This window comes from Falco cherrug, chromosome Z (assembly GCF_023634085.1).
Source record: "Falco cherrug isolate bFalChe1 chromosome Z, bFalChe1.pri, whole genome shotgun sequence".
NCBI lineage: Eukaryota > Metazoa > Chordata > Aves > Falconiformes > Falconidae > Falco > Falco cherrug.
In genome coordinates, this window is record NC_073720.1 from 16,606,047 (window position 1) to 16,624,410 (window position 18,364).

The 18,364-nt window shown below is 41.3% G+C and overlaps 1 protein-coding gene across 3 annotated transcripts in view; it reads left to right on the forward strand.

The window, feature by feature from the left end:
* Window positions 1-735: 735 nt before the first annotated feature.
* Window positions 736-18,364, forward strand: part of NNT (nicotinamide nucleotide transhydrogenase) — a 46,988-nt gene continuing 29,359 nt past the window's right edge. Inside the window, exons 1-9 of one of the 3 annotated variants that reach the window (XM_055698321.1) lie at window positions 736-832; window positions 1,828-2,025; window positions 8,578-8,807; window positions 10,504-10,721; window positions 12,120-12,207; window positions 12,900-12,988; window positions 14,602-14,789; window positions 15,492-15,625; window positions 17,333-17,524. In XM_055698321.1, the coding sequence (XP_055554296.1) occupies window positions 1,875-2,025; window positions 8,578-8,807; window positions 10,504-10,721; window positions 12,120-12,207; window positions 12,900-12,988; window positions 14,602-14,789; window positions 15,492-15,625; window positions 17,333-17,524 (1,290 nt within the window). In that variant the 5' untranslated portion in view covers window positions 736-832; window positions 1,828-1,874. Of the gene's footprint in view, window positions 833-955; window positions 977-1,064; window positions 1,191-1,827; window positions 2,026-8,577; window positions 8,808-10,503; window positions 10,722-12,119; window positions 12,208-12,899; window positions 12,989-14,601; window positions 14,790-15,491; window positions 15,626-17,332; window positions 17,525-18,364 lie in introns of those variants that run through there. The other 2 variants (XM_055698323.1, XM_055698322.1) reach the window with 2 other exon arrangements.

Here is an 18,364-nt window from a genome sequence, read left to right on the forward strand (position 1 = left end):
TGTAAATAAATGAAAAGCCCGATGTACATAAAACACTCTTAGCTCTTATGCAGAAACTACGGATTGTGTGAAGTAAGACAACATACACAGGCAACAGGTAACCTGGCAAGTTGTCCTCTGTGGACTGTCTCTTTTAATAGCATGTTCTCTTTATGGATTCACGTATTATTTACGCGATTGCCAGCTCTCCTCTTTGTTATCCTCCAGCACCATAGCTAGCACTCTTGAGTCCAGCACACACACCAGACCACCTCTTTACTACACGTTTCAAGAAACAACAGTAATAAGGAAGGTACCACCTATACGCTGCGGCGTTTGTCCCCGTGAAACAAGCGCGCTGCAGCCGGCCTCTCCGCAAGACGCCCGCCTCGACCTTCCCCTCCTCGCCCCAGCCGCTGGCGGCCAGCCACGGGAGCGCCCGCTGCTGCCGCCCGACACCCGCGGGCTCCCCCAGCGGCTGCGACGCCTTCAGCCCTAACAGCGGCACCGCGGCGTCCCCCGGGACACCCGGCCAGCGCCGCGGCATTGGGCGCAGCGCAGCGCAGCAGCGCGTAACGGGGCCGCCCCGGCGCCCCTCAGCCGCGCGCGGGCTCGAGCGGCCGGCGGCGCACAGGAGCCACGTGACAGAGGCCCGCCGCCGCCTTCCAGATGGGGGACGGGGAGGCCGCGTCACACGACCGCTCCGACCTCCGCGTTCCCGCCACTCCTTCCGGGTTGGCAGCCAGCCCCTCCCCCCGCCCGCCCCGTCCCCCGCCCCGCCCCGCGCCTGCCGCGCCGCCTTCCCCCAAGGTCGGTCAGTGCCGCGGCGGGGCTGGCGCCGGCGGCACCGTTGGTGGGTACGGCGGGCTGGGGGCTGGCGGGGCCGGGGCGGTGGCACTGCCACCGCCGCTTTCCCCTGGCGTGGGCGGGGTCTGGCCGTTGCTGAGGAGAAGGCGGCGGCGTCCCGCTCTCGCAGCGCCCGGGAGGGGCGAGAAAGGCGGGCGGGAAGGGCGGGCGGGAGGAAGGACGTGCGGGAGGAAGGACGTGTGGGGAAGGCAGGTGGCCTGGGCAGGGGCCTGCGGGGGCGCTTCCAGGCGGGGAGCAGGGAGTTGGCGGCTGCGGGCCGATCCCGGGCGGGCGGGTGGCCACCAGCCGTGGTGGCGGCGGAGGACAGCGTGCCCGGGCGGCGGAGGGCGAGCCGCCCGCCCAAGGTCAGTTAGTGGCCGCGGGCTATAAATAGCGGCGAGAGCGAAGCGGGGCCGCCGCTGCCTTGCGAGGCGGGCCAGCGGGGAGCGGTGGGCCGCCGCCGTCAGCAGGAACGGGCCGGCCTGGCGCGTCCGAGCCCGGCGGACGGCGGGGTTGCGGGCGAAGGGCCTTCCCCTCCGCCGGCAGCAGGCAGCCCCCGCAGCGGGCGCGGCCCGGCCCCGCTCGCCCGCTGTGCCGCTCGTCCTGCCCCGGGTCCTGCCTGGGTGCAGCTGCTGGCTCCCCGCAGGCTGCTGTCCCGCTCCGTACCTCCTTCGGGAGCTCTGCGGGGGGTGGGGGGTGTGTGTGCGTTGTTTGTCCGGTTCCCTGCGTTGCGGGAGGTTTTCCTCTGTCAGATTTGCTTGTTTGGACCAACGGTGTAAAGAGAATCTGATCTCGAGTCGCAGAAATACGATCTCGTGGGCTTGCTACGTTAGTCTGATAGTTGTCTTAGTTTTAAAAAAAGTTGTTTTCTAGCTAGAAAGAAAAGGGGGGGAGAAACAGTCATCCCATGGCTACTGGCAGTTGACCAGTTTTAAGCTGCTGGGTTTACATACCTTCTATCTATTGTGATTAATAATTCTTGCTTTGTTTTTGCATGTGCAGCAGGGATTCCATACGTGGCAAGGAGTCTGCTGTGAGGTCTGAGTGAAATGGCAAGCCTTCTGCGTATTGCTGTTAGTGGGTGCCCAGCTCTTGTTTTTGGCAATGTGTTGCCACCTAAGGTGCATTCTGCAAAGATGCCGTGTTTGCGAATGTTTAGAACCCACCAGATGCGCATGTCTCAGGCAGCTCCAAAGCCAGGTAAATTAATTCAACCGTTGTAAATAATCTTTTGGTTTAAAACGTGAAGATAGCTTGAATTTTTCTTTCAGATATGCATTAGTACGGAAAGACTTAAAAAGAGCACTTCAGTTGTATCAGCAGCATAAAGGGCTTATACAGAAGGTGTTTGTGTTCATTATGAATACTTTGGATACAAGTAGTTTTTTACGGGTGGGGGATCAGAGTTCCTGCTGACACCTTGCTTGAGGGAAGTATTTAAACAAATGCTTTTCTTAGTTAAAAACCTGAGTTCTGCATGAGTTTTGGGAGTGCAACTCTTCGTGCGCATGCAGGGGAAAACAGCCCCAGCAAAGAAAGCATCTGCAAGTGTGACTATATGTAGATGTGGTTAGCCCATCTAAAAAATCTCTTAACTTTGTTTTGGAAACTCTTACGTTGTACGACCTTGAAGAACTTTTGATCTGCATCTTCACATGTAGGGTTTGTTGGTGTATTTGCACTAATTACATTTCAGTGCAGGTAATAGACAGCTTTGGGCATTTTCAGGAAAAAAAGGAGGGGAGAGTGGGTCATCCTTGATTCCAGTTTATGATGTGAGCCTTGTGTATGAAAATCAGAACGGACTTTTTTTGCTCAATCATACGCTGTGGATAGCCTGACAGCTGGAAGACTGGAAGATATATAAAACTGAGTTAATGATATTTTTGCCCATTATCCTGCATGGCTCATGTCTCCCTGAAAGAGTTTAGAGACCCTGCTTCAGTGCAGATCTAGGTTCTTCTCAGTCTGCCACAGGTTAATGTGGAGAGTTAGACTGATTATACATGTGCTGTTTGGTTCTTCCAAATATACACAGTAGGTAACTGCATTAGATATTTTAGAGTATTAGGGAAGTAGTGCTGTTTGTGAACAATGTGTCTGGTTGTGAAAACACAGCGACGTAAGACTATGCTGTATAACTCTGAGAAGCCGTTGTTGCATGGAATTTATAGTGATATTAACAGTGGCTGGTGCATTTTGGGGTCCTTTCAAATCAGTGACTTGGTGTTCTGGAGCTTCTGAAGAAACGTGGTGAGAGGAAGAGTTTATTTACCCTGAGAGGTCTTGATAATTGTATTGCATGGCTTTTTACCCCAGTTGCATGGTGAAACATGAATTTCTTTGCTGTGACTGACAGATTTGTGATGTTCCAATTTTTTTTCCATATTAAGTATCTGAGTGAGACATCTGTCTGTCTTGATATGGCAAATTGTCCCTTGGTTGGGAGTGTTAACCTGGGACGTAGGAAACTAGGTTCAAAGTTCTTTCTCAAATGACCCAGGTAAGTGCCCTTGTTGTTTGAGTTTGGTATCAGTCTTTGTATTTGACTTAGATCACAAATTTGATCATGAAACTGAAAGATCTCTTCAGTTCTACTGAAATTAGTATGCTTGTCTCTGTGTGTGTGTACTTTTCTTGTTTTTATGAATCACTTTAGAGAAATTTTTCCACAAGGACAGAGAATTCTGGTTAGTGTCATGTTTAAGAATTCAGTGCTGGCCCTTCAGATTTGTTGTGTGGAAGCCCTTATTTAAGGACGAGTAGTATTCATGCAACGCAGTTATTTAATGCTGAGAATTGTAAGTTTGGTAAGTCTTTTGATAATTAAGCTGTCCTCATAGCTCATTTTGGTAACATGAGATTTGTCATTTGGTAGAGGACAAACCAAGGATAAAACAGCCATTGAATGGCAAATAAGTAACAGTACTATTGCCTACGTATACTTTTTAAGTGCTCTTGAATCAGAATTTAACAGCATATAAAATAAATTTTATTATTTTAGAAATTATCTTTGATTATAGTGGCACTTGGTAAAATCACTGTAATATTAACAGGAGTAAGTTTTCTGAAAAGACTAGTGTCACAATAATTCTTCTTAAGCCTGTCGCTGTTACTTCTCTCAGATTAGCTTTCATTTAGTGGAGGATATGTTATGTACAAGAACAATAGCTGCTTGAGGAGTGAAGAGATTGAGTCAGTCAAAAAGTAAACTTGGAGGATGGATAATTTTCTTATTGCTGTTTATTTTGCTGCTCTTTTCTTTGTTTCTTAGAAACATAGGTGTTTTCATACAAGAGTAAACTAGTATTCTGTAACCTGTCTCAAATTGTTGCTAGCACCAGATGCTTGAAATGGATGCAAAACTTTCCAAAGCCCTGGGAAAGCTGCTTACAGAGTGACAGACTCAGAGGTTTCTGATATACTTCCAGATTGGTTTATCCTACAGCTCTGTGACTTTTACCCCACGTATTTTGGAATTTTTAATGTCCTTTTTATTTTGATGCTTCTTTCTTGCAGTTCTAAGTCTTGCAGAACTTTTAAACCTTTTATAGTCTATTAAGTCTCTAGATAAGCTGTGCATTATTTATAAAATATAGACATTCTCCTTTAATTTCTTTGGGTTTTTTGAATCCTCTTGCTTGTGTAAGAAGAGGGATCAGGTGTTTGTTTAATACTCTGTACTATTCTTTTTTTTATTTTTTTTCTTATTGCCAACAACATATTGCTGTTCTTCGGAATATGTCCTCATCTTCAGGACAGGTGAGATGGTGTTTTTAAAGCTGCTATTAGAGTAACTTAGAAATTAGGCAGGTTACATGTCTTGTTTTCCCATCCCAGAACATGTGGTATGTGGTCAAAACTTCTTCCTCTATTCTCAAAGGCAGTCTCTAGTACTGATACTGTTTTGCTACAGACTACTTCCTGGAATCAGGTTAAGGAAATGAAGCCCTGTATTTTCGTCTATTTCTCTATGTAAAGTGTTTTGAGTTTTCTTGATTGTTTTAACTTGGGATCTTCTTTAAACACTCAGTTTATAGATAGAAGTTAAATGGAGAAAATCGCTTTTATAGTTATTTTCAGTTGTTTGATTTCTGAAACTTGGAGATGTAGACTACCTACTTACTTTGTTTAGAAGTCTAGGGACTGTGCTTTGACTATGTCTTCATTATGCAGGTGAGATTATGTTAAGGGGATGAGAAAAAGTGGCTTCTTTACTAGTTTTTCTAAATTGTAATTCATGTATATTCCATACTAAGCTTCTAAGGCCTGTGAAATTTAATGATTCTACTTTTGATAGTGGCAGGATCCTTTTGCTGTTGATTTTTGGTATCAAAAAAAGTCCTGCATTTCTCCTACTCAATGAACAGTATGTTAAAAATCTTCAAGTAACTCAAAGGTGCTCAAGGTATGTGTGTGTTGGTCTGTTTCTGGAAAATGTTCTTTATGTCATAAAGCAGTAAAGTAGTTACTATAACATACTTGAAGCAGTTCTGAAAGAGATTATTTGGTGTGAAGGCTTAGGAAGGCAACTTGGAAGCTTCACACACTCATGCAGTTTTAAACCCATGGCAAAGGTGGCAGATGTGCTTCCTCAAAACCTAAATTAAGATCCTACATTTTTAATTTTGGATTTCAACCTTTCAAAAGTGATTACTTCGATGAAATTGCCAAGTTCAGCAAACCAAATCTGTGTTCATGGTATAGCTTCTTTCAAACACAGTATTTATCATACTCTGTCCTGAACTTTTAACATAGACTTCGCAGTTGTAGACATCTACTCTGTTGCTCTGCTGAATGATGTGATAGCTCAGGGTAGTCTGCTTGAAAAATGTCCTATATGTGCTGTGGCTAAAAGCTGGCAAATGGACATGTATTTGCTTCTGTATTTACTGGTTGCCAGGAATTTGGTAGTGGGACAGAGAAGAGGTGAGAGGTAAATGATACTTGTTGAATGTTTATCTTGAATTTGATCCCCAAAACATTGGAGGAGGGCATAGTCCTCAGTATGGGTCTCTGATCATTCTGCTTACTAAATAAGGTGCAAATACTTTCTACCTGAAAAAGGTTTACCTACTTTTATTGCATGCAAGATGTAACAACATGAAAGGAAAAAAAGGAGGAAACACATTTGGCATATAGCAAGTGCATATTCATGTACCATCCCTCCTAGCCGTTTACTCTTCTACTCTGGTACTCCACACAAAAGCAAGTGAACAAAAAGAAATCAGAAGCAGCAATTGTCATTTGAGCCTTAGGAGCTAAAACCCCCAAATCTTAAGTTTTTTGCTTGAGAAGTGTATAAGCTTTAGTCAAGCGTATGTGTAGCCGAGTACAGGGGTATGGTCACTTCCCTACTCCTGTTGGCCACGCCATTGCCCATACAAGCCAGGATGCTGTTGGCCTTCTTGCCCAGCTGGGCACACACTCCTGGCTCATCTTTGGCTGGTAGTCAGCCACTCCACGCAGGTCTTTTCCCACCAGGCAGCTTTCCAGTCGCTCTTCCCCCAGCCTGGAGCGTTTCATGGGGTTGCTGTGACCCATGGGCTGGACTCGTCACTGAGCCTGGTTGAACCTCATACAACTGGCCTGGGCCCATCGCTCCAGCCTGCCCAGATCCCTCTGCAGAGCCTCCTGCCCTCCAGCAGATCAACACATACACCCTAACTTGGTGTCACCTGCAAACTCACTGAGGGGGAACTCAATCCCCTCGTCCAGGTTGTTGATAAAGGTATTAAACAGAACTGGCCCCAGTACTGAGCCCTGGGGAACACCACTTGTGACCAGTAGCCAGCTGGATGTAACTCCATCCCCCACCACGCTCTGGGCTCGGCCAGCCAGCCAGCTTTATACCCGGCGCAGAGTGCACCTGTCCAGGCCATGAGCAGCCAGTGTCTCCAGGAGAATGCTGTGGGAGATGGCGTCAGGCTTTATTAAGGTCCAGGTAAACAAAATCCGCAGCCTTTCTCTCATCCGCTAAGCTGGTCATCTTGTTGTAGAAGGAGATCAGGTTCATCAAGCAAGACCTGCCTTTCACAAACGCGTGATCAGGACCTGATCACCTGGTTGTCCTGCACATGCGTGTGATGGCACCCAGGATCTGCTCCATAACCTTCCCCGGCATCAAGGTCAGGCTGGCAGGCCTGTAGTTCCCTGGAAGAATTGGAAGTAATACACTTCTTTGTCTGGTGATCTTCCATTCTGTCTTGTTGGATGTGTTCAATCAGGCTTTTTTAATGGGTTGGAAGACTGACAAGTACAGGTAGATACATAAGTACCAGTTCTTAGCAACTCTGTATTGTGTTTTCAGAACATTCTAGGTTGATAGTGTCTTGAAAATCGTTAATTAAAAACATTTTCAGATCTTCAGCTTTAAGCACCTTTTAGTCCCAGTTTTATTTCTTAGATTTAGAATTAAAAATATTAAGATAATTCAGTTCAAAGCTCTTACGGTATGGTATGCTTTTGGCTTTGTTTTGCTTGTTTCTGTCTTAACAAACAAAGAGGGGGAAAAAAAAAAGTGAAAAGAAGACCTTCCTGAAATGTGCAACACATTACTAATCTAGTACAATTTTTGTAGGACAATACATAGCGTGGCCAAATTAAAAGCAGATTTGTAATTTAAAACAAGCCTTTCATCCCCCTTCTATTTTGCTTGGGTGTGTTTTTTTGTTTTTTTTTGTTGCTTAATCTTTCATATGAGTGACTGTTTAGGCTGCTCAAGTTATATTTCATTAATATGTAGTAAGTGTCTTGTGCAGGAATGTCACAATCCAGGTTTAAGTATTTGATAGATACCGGTGAAAGCTGGTGTGGAACCGGGCCTGTATGCTGGACTGCATGCTGTGTATTGTAACTGATATGGTAGTTCGATATATGATTGTTATGCTTGAATCTGTGTATTTATAAATAATATATCTTAAACACTTGATTGGATCTGAGAAGTTTAACTCTCAGATATTAGACTGGATGCCCACAAATTCACATGAACAAAGTTTAATGTCTGTAATTTGAAACCTAAGATAAAACTGATAAATTGCAGCTTCAGCAGTTTCCTGGTGTAGTTTAGCAGAGCTTTGAACAAGTTAAGACAAGGAGATAACATTGAAGAAACTATTTATTGGACTGATATTGCATTATTCTTCAGCTAGTCCTAAATTCACATTTTTCATTTCTGTAGCAACTCTCTTAAGATTACCTTACTGATGTGGTTCTGCCTTTCAATGTACTTTGTGGTATGCAAGTTATGCTTCATTAATAGATTTCTGAGACAACAGTAATTTAATAGACATTAAAACCATGTTCAGTTAAAATGCAGTTCAGCTGTTCAAACTCATTTGCTTATTTATTCACAATAAAGTTGAAGTAACTAGAGAGGCATTAAAATTCTTTTTTGGGAGCAGTGTGTTATCACCAGAACACTGTGTATTCTATAAATCAGAACACCAATTAGACAGTCAGAAATATATACATGCAGATGGGTATGAACTGCACCAAACAGTTGTTACCCCTTGTGGAGCTGATTGTGCTGACCTGCTGATTCCTGAAAGAACTGGGATCTCTAGGAAGATGCTGTAATTAAGGAAATGTAAACTACACTGCTAGAAAATACTGTTCTGCTTCCTCTTCCCTTAGGAGGGAGAATTGCTGAGTGTGACATGTCTGCATGTGTCTCTACAAACACTGAAGAGTGCCATTAATATCAACTAATCTTCAGTCCAACTAATGCTGTCTTATCTGCCATTCTTACAGGAATTCCATATAAACAGCTGACTGTAGGTGTCCCCAAGGAGATATTTGAGAATGAGAAGAGAGTGGCTCTATCACCAGCTGGAGTTCAAGCCTTGGTTAAACAAGGTTTCAATGTTGTGGTAGAATCTGGTGCTGGAGAAGCTTCTAAATTTTCTGATGACCAGTACAGAGAAGCTGGAGCAAAGATCCAGGGGACCAAAGAAGTCCTGGCTTCTGATTTGATTGTCAAAGTAATTGCTTTATTATATATTTCCCATTACGTTATTTTGGAGAAACATATAGGTCTTTTTTTTTCCAGTAGTCTGCTGAAAGTTCAGTAAGTAAACTCCTTTAATATTTTCCATTTTAAGATCTGTTTCAGTTTTAGTCTGTTGTTTTTTTTTAATAGCTCAGATGGGCACCTACAGTAATGAACTAGTAAATGGCAACGCTGAAAAAAATTGAGGGTAATTTCTTATGAAGGTTTCAGCTGCTTACTGTGGCTTAACACCAGCTGGCAACTAAGCACCACACAGCCACTTGCTCACTTCCCCCTGGTGTGATGGGGAAGAGGATGGGAAGGGTAAAAGTGAGAAAACTCATGGGCTGAGGTAAAGACAGTTCAATAGGAAAAGCAAAAGCTATGCACACAGGCAAAACAACACAATGAATTCATTCACCACTTCCCATCAGCAGGCAGGTGTTCAGCCATCCCCAGGAAAGCAGTACCTCTCCGTCACGTGTAGCAGTTACTTGGGAAGACAAATACCATCACTCCGCGCATCCCCCTTTTCCTTCTTCCTCCAGCTTTATATGCTGAGCATGATGTTCTGTGGTATGGAATATCCCTTTGGTCAGTTGGGGTCAGCTGTCCTGGCTCTCCTCCCTCTCAGCTTCTTGTGCACATGCTCACTGGCAGAGCATGTGAAACAGAAAAGTCCTTGACTTAAGAGTAAGCGCTACTTAGCAACAACTAGATAACAGCGGTGTGTTACCAGTAGTATTCTACTAAATCCAAACCACAGTGCTGTACCAGCCAGTAGGGAAAAAATTCACTCTATCCCAGGCAAAACTTTGAGGAGTTGTTTTCTAGAGCGAGGTAGACTGTTCCAGGCTCTAATGAGATGAGACGCCTGCTCTAAGAAACTGTCACTCCAAAATTCATTAACATACATGCAAGTTACTCTTTAGAAAGAGTGGCTTGGAATTTTGAAGATACAAGTTCCTAGCTTTTCTTAGTCAGACATCCAACAATTCCACAGCAGCAGTGTGTTTCGAAAGTAGTTGTAACTAGTTGATTTATAGCTGATGTGGGAAGGCTGCTAAAAGTGAAGTTGCTTAAGAGGTATTAGGTTGTGCAGAGTCCTGAAGCAAAAAAGAAAAAGCTTAAGCTTGGATGTTTAAGCTTCCTTTAACTGCCCTCTTTGAAGTTATCCTGTCAGGTTTGAACACAGAATTTCTGTGAACTACTTTGTGAACAACGCTTTTAAGTAGGTTTCTTTTTGAAGAAAAGTGAGAAACTTGGAAGAAGTGAAGGCATATCAAGATGAGTATCTGCTGGACTTCATCCTTGAAATTCCCTGCATGTAATGGTGCATTGCAGCCTTATTAATGATTCTTAGCCTGTAAAGCTTAATTGGCTTATCTATTCAGTAATAATTTTGCTTAAAAATGTCAGGTTTTGAAGCAGCTGTCTGTCATAAAAGCCAATAACTGCTCGTTGGGAGCCATGAGATCTTGCTGCCCTGCCACCAAGAGGAAATTCTAGTATGTGCACTGCAGTTAAGTGCCATTACTTGGTTCAGTTGTGTAAACAGCCTTTGATACACTTCCTTCCTTCTGTCGTTGGTGGGTGGGAATGGACAGCCTGCAGGCTGGGAGAGAGGAAGTGGAATGTGTTCTGATTTATTGCCTCAGATTAATTTGGAAACTTCTTTCTTTCTTCAGGTGAGGGCTCCTATACATAACTCGACTCTAGGTGTACATGAGGCAGATCTTTTTAAGACAGCGGCTACCCTGGTTAGTTTTATCTACCCAGCACAAAATCCAGACCTCCTGAAAAAACTTGCAGAAAAAAAAACTACTGTGTTGGCTATGGATCAGGTTCCACGGGTCACCATTGCTCAGGGATATGATGCACTTAGCTCCATGGCCAACATTGCCGGGTATGAACCTTACTTCTTGTGATTTTTTGTTTTTTTGTGGGTTTTTTCCCCCCAGCCTGAGTAAGTATAGCTCAATTAAAAGCTGTTAGGTGTATCTAAAGCAATTCTGCATCTCTGTACAGCTGTTTCAAGCAGGATGACACTGTTGGGGGTGCCAAACAAATTTTCTTATGGTCAGCTTTGCAGCAGATGAGAACAAGGCTTTGAAAAAAACTAAACCAAACCAACCAAAACTGAAGACAGTTTTAATTCCTCAGCTGCTTTGTCTAGTGCCTTTTTGATCTGTACTAGATTAGAGCAGGCACAAAGATATCCTTAAGACAGCTTGAACACAGATTGTCTGTAGTTGGGATCTGATGATTTTGGGAGATAATTAACCCAAACTGCTTAGTATGACTGCAGTTGCTATGGCAGTTATGAACAGACCAAATACTCTCAGACATCTTCATGCTTTGCGCCTGGTATTCGCCGTAGCGAATTAAGATGTTGTCATCAAGCTGACTCCTGTTATTAGGTTCTCTGTTCTTTTTTTGGTAATATTTTTGGCTTTGTACTTGGTTGATGTCTGTGAGGTGTAATAAGCATTGGAGAAGGCCACCATATTTTGTGGGCACCAGCAGTGTACATCCATATACATGTTTGGCTACTTCTCTGTGTTTTTATTCTTGGTAATTTTACTAAAATACAGAAAATCATAATTATTTAAAGATATAAAATCTACAAGCTGTATTCCAAATTAGAACTAATTTTATGGCATACGGATCTCTATATGTGCCTGATAAAGATAGGGAAGAGAGTGGAACACGACTGTTGAATGACAACACTGTTAGGAAAAAAATGCAAGAAAATGTGCACTGTTGTTAAGAAAAGGCATAATTACACATTAATCTGCATTTTCAGATAGCTCTACTGATGTCAACTTGGCATCCAGCCACCGATTCTCAGATGGCTACAAAGCAATGGGACAGAAGGGGTGGCAAGGTTAAGCCATATCGTTCTGCAAAATTAGGGTCAGAGTATGTTTTTTGAATGTGTGCTTGCTTGTCTAGGTGAATTTACATAAAATTATTCTGGGTTTTGCAAGTGCTTGTCTTCAAAGACCACAGAGTTAACTTTTGGAAAGTTACCCATTTATTGTTCAGATAAAATTGTATTTGAGAGTGAACAGTTGTGGACATGTAGTATACTGCGATCCAGAAACTGTCTAAAAATGCATTCCATGATTTTTTTTTTAAAAAGGAAGAAATATTAAGAAAGACATACTATTAAACTTGTGCTTAATAGTAAAATATTGAATCTGCATGCTATTGTCAAAAGTTCATCCCTTTGATTGCTGTCATGAATGAAGTTGTACTGAGCCTGGGAAAATACTGATGTGTGTTCATCCTTAATTGACAGTTACAAGGCTGTGGTACTGGCAGCAAATCACTTTGGCCGATTTTTCACGGGTCAGATCACAGCTGCTGGTAAAGTTCCTCCAGCAAAGGTATGTGCAATTAAACAGATACTGTGGCAGAAGAATATTTGGGTTTGAGTACAGCTAACCATTGCTGAAACTGTGTTAAAGGACTTTTCTGCCTTGAGGCTAGTTCTAGAGACTTCAGAAATCCCTGTAGTTATTCCCATACCATTTTTTGTTCACTACCTGTAGTGCCATGTTTTTGGGGGAATCACAGAATAATTTGAGTTTTATTTATGTTTGCTTAGTTTTAAACATCAAACTCTCTCTCTCTCTCTCTATATATATATATATACACACCTTTTTTTTTTTTTTCCAGATGGGGAAAGGCAAGGAGGCAGTTAAGTCAGAGATGGTGGAATTTCTGGTGCATGGAAGGCTGTGATGGAAGGGATTGCTTGATGGGAATTGCAGGTGGATGGGATTGAAGAAAAACTACAGTAGAATTAGGGAAGGAAAAAGAAAGAAGATAAATTAAGGAGAAAACCTGTTCTTACATAAACTGATGAGTTGGCTTTTGGAGTTAGGAGCTTTTAAACTGTTAGATTGATGGGGCAGCTTTACCAAAGTCATTTTGGGTTCTCTATCCTGATGTAACTTATTTAAATGGCTGGTTAATGAGATCTGTCTGCAGTTGTGAAAGCAGTATAATGCCACTGCTCTTCTAACCAGCTGTAGTACTAGTTTATACTCCAAGCATAATAATGGTATCATTCTAGGTCTTGATCATTGGAGGAGGAGTGGCTGGCCTGGCTTCTGCAGGAGCAGCTAAATCGATGGGTGCAGTGGTTCGTGGATTTGATACTAGGTGGGTGTGTAAAAATGGTAATAGCAATCAGAAATAATTTTAAGATGAAATAGTTTATGGCTGTATTACAGTGAAAGCACTTGTACTGCATTGAATCACAATTCCTTTCCTACCATTTTTACTCCATCATTATTCCTCCTTTTTTATACCTCAAAACAACCAAACCTTCCAAAGCATCCTTCTCATTAAATAATTTGAACTATGAGAAATTTAGGGCTTTTATCCAGAAATTCATGTCTCTGTTCTTCTTGGGGACATGGAGAAAATAATAAAGAAATCATCTTTAATGCCCTCATTTATAGCTTGTTTTGATCCAGGTTCCTAGCTACATACTCTCATTCACTTGTACTCTCCTGGTCCCAGAGAGGCCAGCTAGGATCTCTATGGAGTGACACTTCTTTCAGTCTGCTGAAGGAGAGAAAAACATAGAGTTACTTTGTTCATGAAACTCAAGATTCAAGAACAGAAACTGCAGCTGAAGCTGCTTCAAATACTGGTTTCTCAGGTCTCTTCTTTATGTTCAGAAGGATTATTTTGTCCCATAACCATTTTTTAGAGCAATAGACTGGGAAAATTACAGAGCACAAGCATTTTCCTTCTTATAGCTACAGGGTCTGCAAACTTGATTTATTTGTTTTTCTATTATATGGCTTTCTTATATTGAATTTGTATGTGCTTAATACTGTATTTGCATTAAAATTACTTGTATGTTTTTTTGCAGAAGTGGCATCTAGTGCCACTTTGCTATATCTAATATGAAAGAATAAAAATTAATATATCTGCAGTTTTATGATGTGCAATATGAAAAAAACATTTGCTCTGGTTTGCTAGAAAATCTGCATATGCCTTAAAACAAACTGGAAACAGTGTATTTTTTATAAAAGTATGATCAAAATCTGTCTAAACTTCCCAGATTTTTTTCAATTCCCTTCTTAAGCATCCTATATACTTCTGTCTTGGTGTGCAAGAATTTGTTAAATCCTCTGCATGTTGCAAATGTTCACCCAGCACTGAAATTTAGTCTCATAATTTACTGTGATGCCACATGATGCAGACTAAATTACAGATTTACAGGATAACCGTAAAAAAAGAAAAAAAAAAAAAAAAAAAAAAAAAAAAAAGAAAAAACCCAAACTCCAGAACAGCGTCACCTGCCTGCACCCCCCAACCAGTTCTCCCTGTTCAAGTGAGACTGACTCCTATTCCCATTTCACAGATTAAATCAGGGCCACAGGCTGTGTGTTTATCACCCATCTTAGACATCGGAGTTTGGGCTGTAGATTTACCTGGTCATGACAAGAGAAAATGTGAGCAGACAGTTAACAGTTAAAGTTCCTAGGTTTGAGACTTTTCTTGGAGCAACTCTCCTGATCATACAGGAAACAGTAAGCTATGTTCATTCCTCATCCAAGTATCTTTATTAGGACATAAATAGTGATGCAATTACTTTTTTCACTAAATACACAAAGTTAAGGACTTTAGTTATGGTCTCCTTAATCCTAAAATAAGTTTTAGATCTCTTGTCTGAAGACTTGCTACTAAAAATACCAGAAAAGCCATGGTGGATTTTTAAAGTAGTGGTTGTTTTCTGTCCTGCAATTTTCTTTTCCTAGAGCTGCAGCTCTAGAACAGTTCAAGTCTCTTGGTGCTGAGCCTTTGGAGGTAGACTTAAAGGAATCTGGAGAGGGAGAAGGTGGTTACGCTAAAGAAATGTCCAAAGAATTTATTGAAGCTGAAATGAAACTGTTCGCCAAGCAGTGCCAAGATGTTGATATTATTATTACTACAGCGCTTATTCCAGGTATGTTTTATGTGCAAGATGCTAATTTACATTTATTTTGTGTAAGTTGGCATGTTTTGGAAGTGCATATGCAGTGAAAACAGAGGTGGTAACGAATTAGGTCTGTGTGAGCATGTATCTTTTTCTCTTTCCTGATAAATGCCTGTTTTTAAAGTGTGCGCCTTTTTCTAAAACTTGGTTTTTCACAAATTAAGTCTTTGACTCAGTATCATCATGTTTTCTTATTAAACAAGGACTAGATAGTAATAAAGTAAGAATATATAATTCTCTTGCATATTTATTGCATCATTGCTACTTTGCTATCCAGTTTGTGTGGTGAAACAGGACTGTCTCTTGTAAATAACTTACGATGTGGGGTTCTGTTTTTTTGGGAGGGTTTGGTTTTTGGTTTTTTTGATTATGACTTGAATTGTAAGATTGGATGTTGTCAGTTTACTGAGGACAAAATTGGACTTGTCAGCACCTTTAGTAGACTGCCCATACTTTTTTTTATACACCTGGGAGCAAGATGTTCTAACATATCCTCTCTGCCTGTATAAACACACCTTCTGTGACACTTCAACCCAGGTACCAATGACTTGAAAATTTGGCTTAGAGAAATACGGTTTAGAGAGAGAGAGAGAAGGGAAGAACTCATCTCCTGAGCAATATGGATGAAATGGTATTATTTTGTGTTTAACTTACTATGCCTTGTCTTGTCAGGCAAAAAAGCGCCTGTCTTGTTTAAGAAAGACATGATTGAATCAATGAAGGAAGGTTCAGTTGTTGTGGATTTAGCTGCAGAAGCAGGGGGAAACATTGAAACTACAAAGCCCGGAGAATTGTATGTTCATAAGGTGAGCATTTTAATTGCAGATTATTCTCAAGTTTGCATGAATTCATGTTGTGTTTTTTAAACTGTATGCTGAAAATAAGTAGCCGATTTTGCTCTTTGGGTTTAAGTAATCCTTTAGATTTATATTTGATTGCTAGTCATCTCTGTACCATTTTGATGATTTTTAAAGAAACAAATACCTTTGTATAGCTTTAATTTGGTTGTTAAGTGTGGAATTCTTACTGCTCAGACTTCCAAGTCCACAGATGTATTTCTGCTGAGTTGAGGGTGTAGTTTGATGTCTTTTGTCTTGATCTACCTGAAGAGACAGCAGTAGGAATAGCTTCATTGACTTATCTCATCACCTCCCACAACTGGAGGTTAACAGTCCCTGTCATAGGTAAGCTATGTCAGTGTTTACTTCGGTGCAAAGTCTCTGGCTTAGCACGGTATAATTTCAGCTTCAGGAGAGTGATGATATCTTAGTATGTCTTTAGGCTTGCCAGCATGAGGGTGTCTGCTCTAAAGTATCCAAACCACTTGTAACCCAAACTAGGATTAGCATGAATTGGTTTATTAAAATACACAGTTTTGCTCTAGATGAAGCTAACTGCTTTGGTTTTGCTCCCGTGTTCGTGACTCAGTTAAGAACTTGTTTTTCTGCTTTTTGGGTTTTATTTTTACTACTTGGGACAAATCTTCTAGCAAATAGAAATCTGGGTGATGAGATTTAAAGTAAGCTGTTATTTGGTAATGTAAGGACATAATGCTGTTATTGGGGAAGCCTGTAGCACATATTGATGCCATGATTGTCATTAATATAAGCAGGGCTGTGTGTGTATGTATGATGAGTCACGCATTGTATTTGGCTTTGTGGTTTTCTAGGGCTTTTGATTTCATTGCTTAAAAACTGAAATCAGAGTATGCAAAACAGAAATAAGTAGATGCTTGCATAAAGAATTTATATAGAGCACTTAGATGAACATTACCCCTGGATATAGTGTACTGGCACAGAGCTGTGGGCAAAACTATCAGCAGTGTGCTGGAGTATTGCATTAAGAAACCAGAATTCCTGGAAGCGTGTGTGGATCTTACCTGTAAGTTGTTGGAGCAGTATTCTAATACAGCTTGCTTGAACAGGAAGAGTGTATGCCAACCTCAGCTTTCCATACATTCCAAAAGCCTTGATAGCTAGTTATAGTCACATATATTCTTAAAACAGTTTGGATATATTGTGTTACATATTTACGTAAATGTGAACAGGGGCATATTACTTGCACGGCTAGCTAGCTCTGAGGAAGCTCCCTTTGCTCTGTCATACAGAAGGTTACATCCAGTGCACACCCTCCAGAAGGACTGGGAAGATGCCAAGGATTGGGCAGAATAATCTGTTACCTGGTTGCTTTAAGAATCTAGGTTCTGATAGAATGGTAGGATTTGGAGAGGACAAGCTCTTGCACCAATAAATCTTTCTTGTTGAGTAGGCTTATTGCTAATATCATTTAAGGTGTTGAGTTTGATCATGTTGGATTCTGTAACTGTTGTGAGTAATATGCCCCCTATATAATAATATTAGAGCTGCAGATAATAGTTTTAGCTGGGGTTAAAAACAGAAATCTAAGTGAAACAGTTTGCATATATATTTCCAGAAGGATATGTTGGAAGAGATGCGGCTTCTTCAGAGATTGTGCTAATCCTTAATATTTGATTTTATTTTTTTTTTTTTCAGGGTGTTACACACATTGGCTACACAGACCTGCCTAGCAGAATGGCTACTCAGGCCAGTTCTCTGTATTCCAACAATATTACCAAACTCCTAAAGGCTATTAGTCCTGACAAAGAGAATTTCTATTTTGATCCGAAAGATGAATTTGATTATGGGACTCTGGATCATGTTATTAGAGGAACTGTAGTAATGAAGGTAAGTCAGTAAATATTATCTTCCTAATCTGTTGTCTCTTTAAAATGCATTCAAAGATACTGCATACAAATAGACTTCAGATGTGATTTGATGGACAAGTGTGGGCAGGCATGTGTGTTCATACTCAGCTCAATATTCCTCTGTCTGTTCTTGTGAAGGGAAGCCTCTTTGCTTTTGTTATCTTGTCGTGGTTAAACAAATACCTAATGTCTACTATTGAAAAATACAAAAAATATTAAATCTGCATGTTGTATTCATGTGATGAAAGCATAGTTATTTAGAACATGTTTGAAACATTACTACAGGACAAGAAAAAGTCTTCCTTTTTTTAAAAAAAAATACATGTTTCTTTTCTTAGAAGATTAAGTTCAGAAAAAAATGGTGGAATTAGATTTTGCAGGATACTTTTTATCTAAGCTTTTCTAGGAAATAACAGAACACAAACTTAGGGCATGGGCCAGTGCAGGCTCTCCATCTGCAACTGTTAGGAAATAATAACTTGCAGTTTAGTTAAGAGGTATTAATTTCTGTTGAGTTTCGCTTCATAATGTTGTCAACATTTTGTAGCGCTCATCATGTCTGCTCTGGAGAAGGCTTGTATGGATTTCAGCTCTCCTAGCTGAAGTGGTGTGTACAGCTCAGGTCTGACAGCTCCACCAGTTATTCTTCCAGAGGCTTGAAGAACAGCAAGCAATGTGAGACCTACCCTGACGCCTAGCTGAGGTCTGGTCAGTCTGTAGCAGACTGCAGTTTCAGAGACCCTGTTTTATTTTGCATAAATGTTTTCCATTTAAGGAGCTTCACCTCTTTGTTTTGGTTTCTACTTTCAAGCCTTATGCT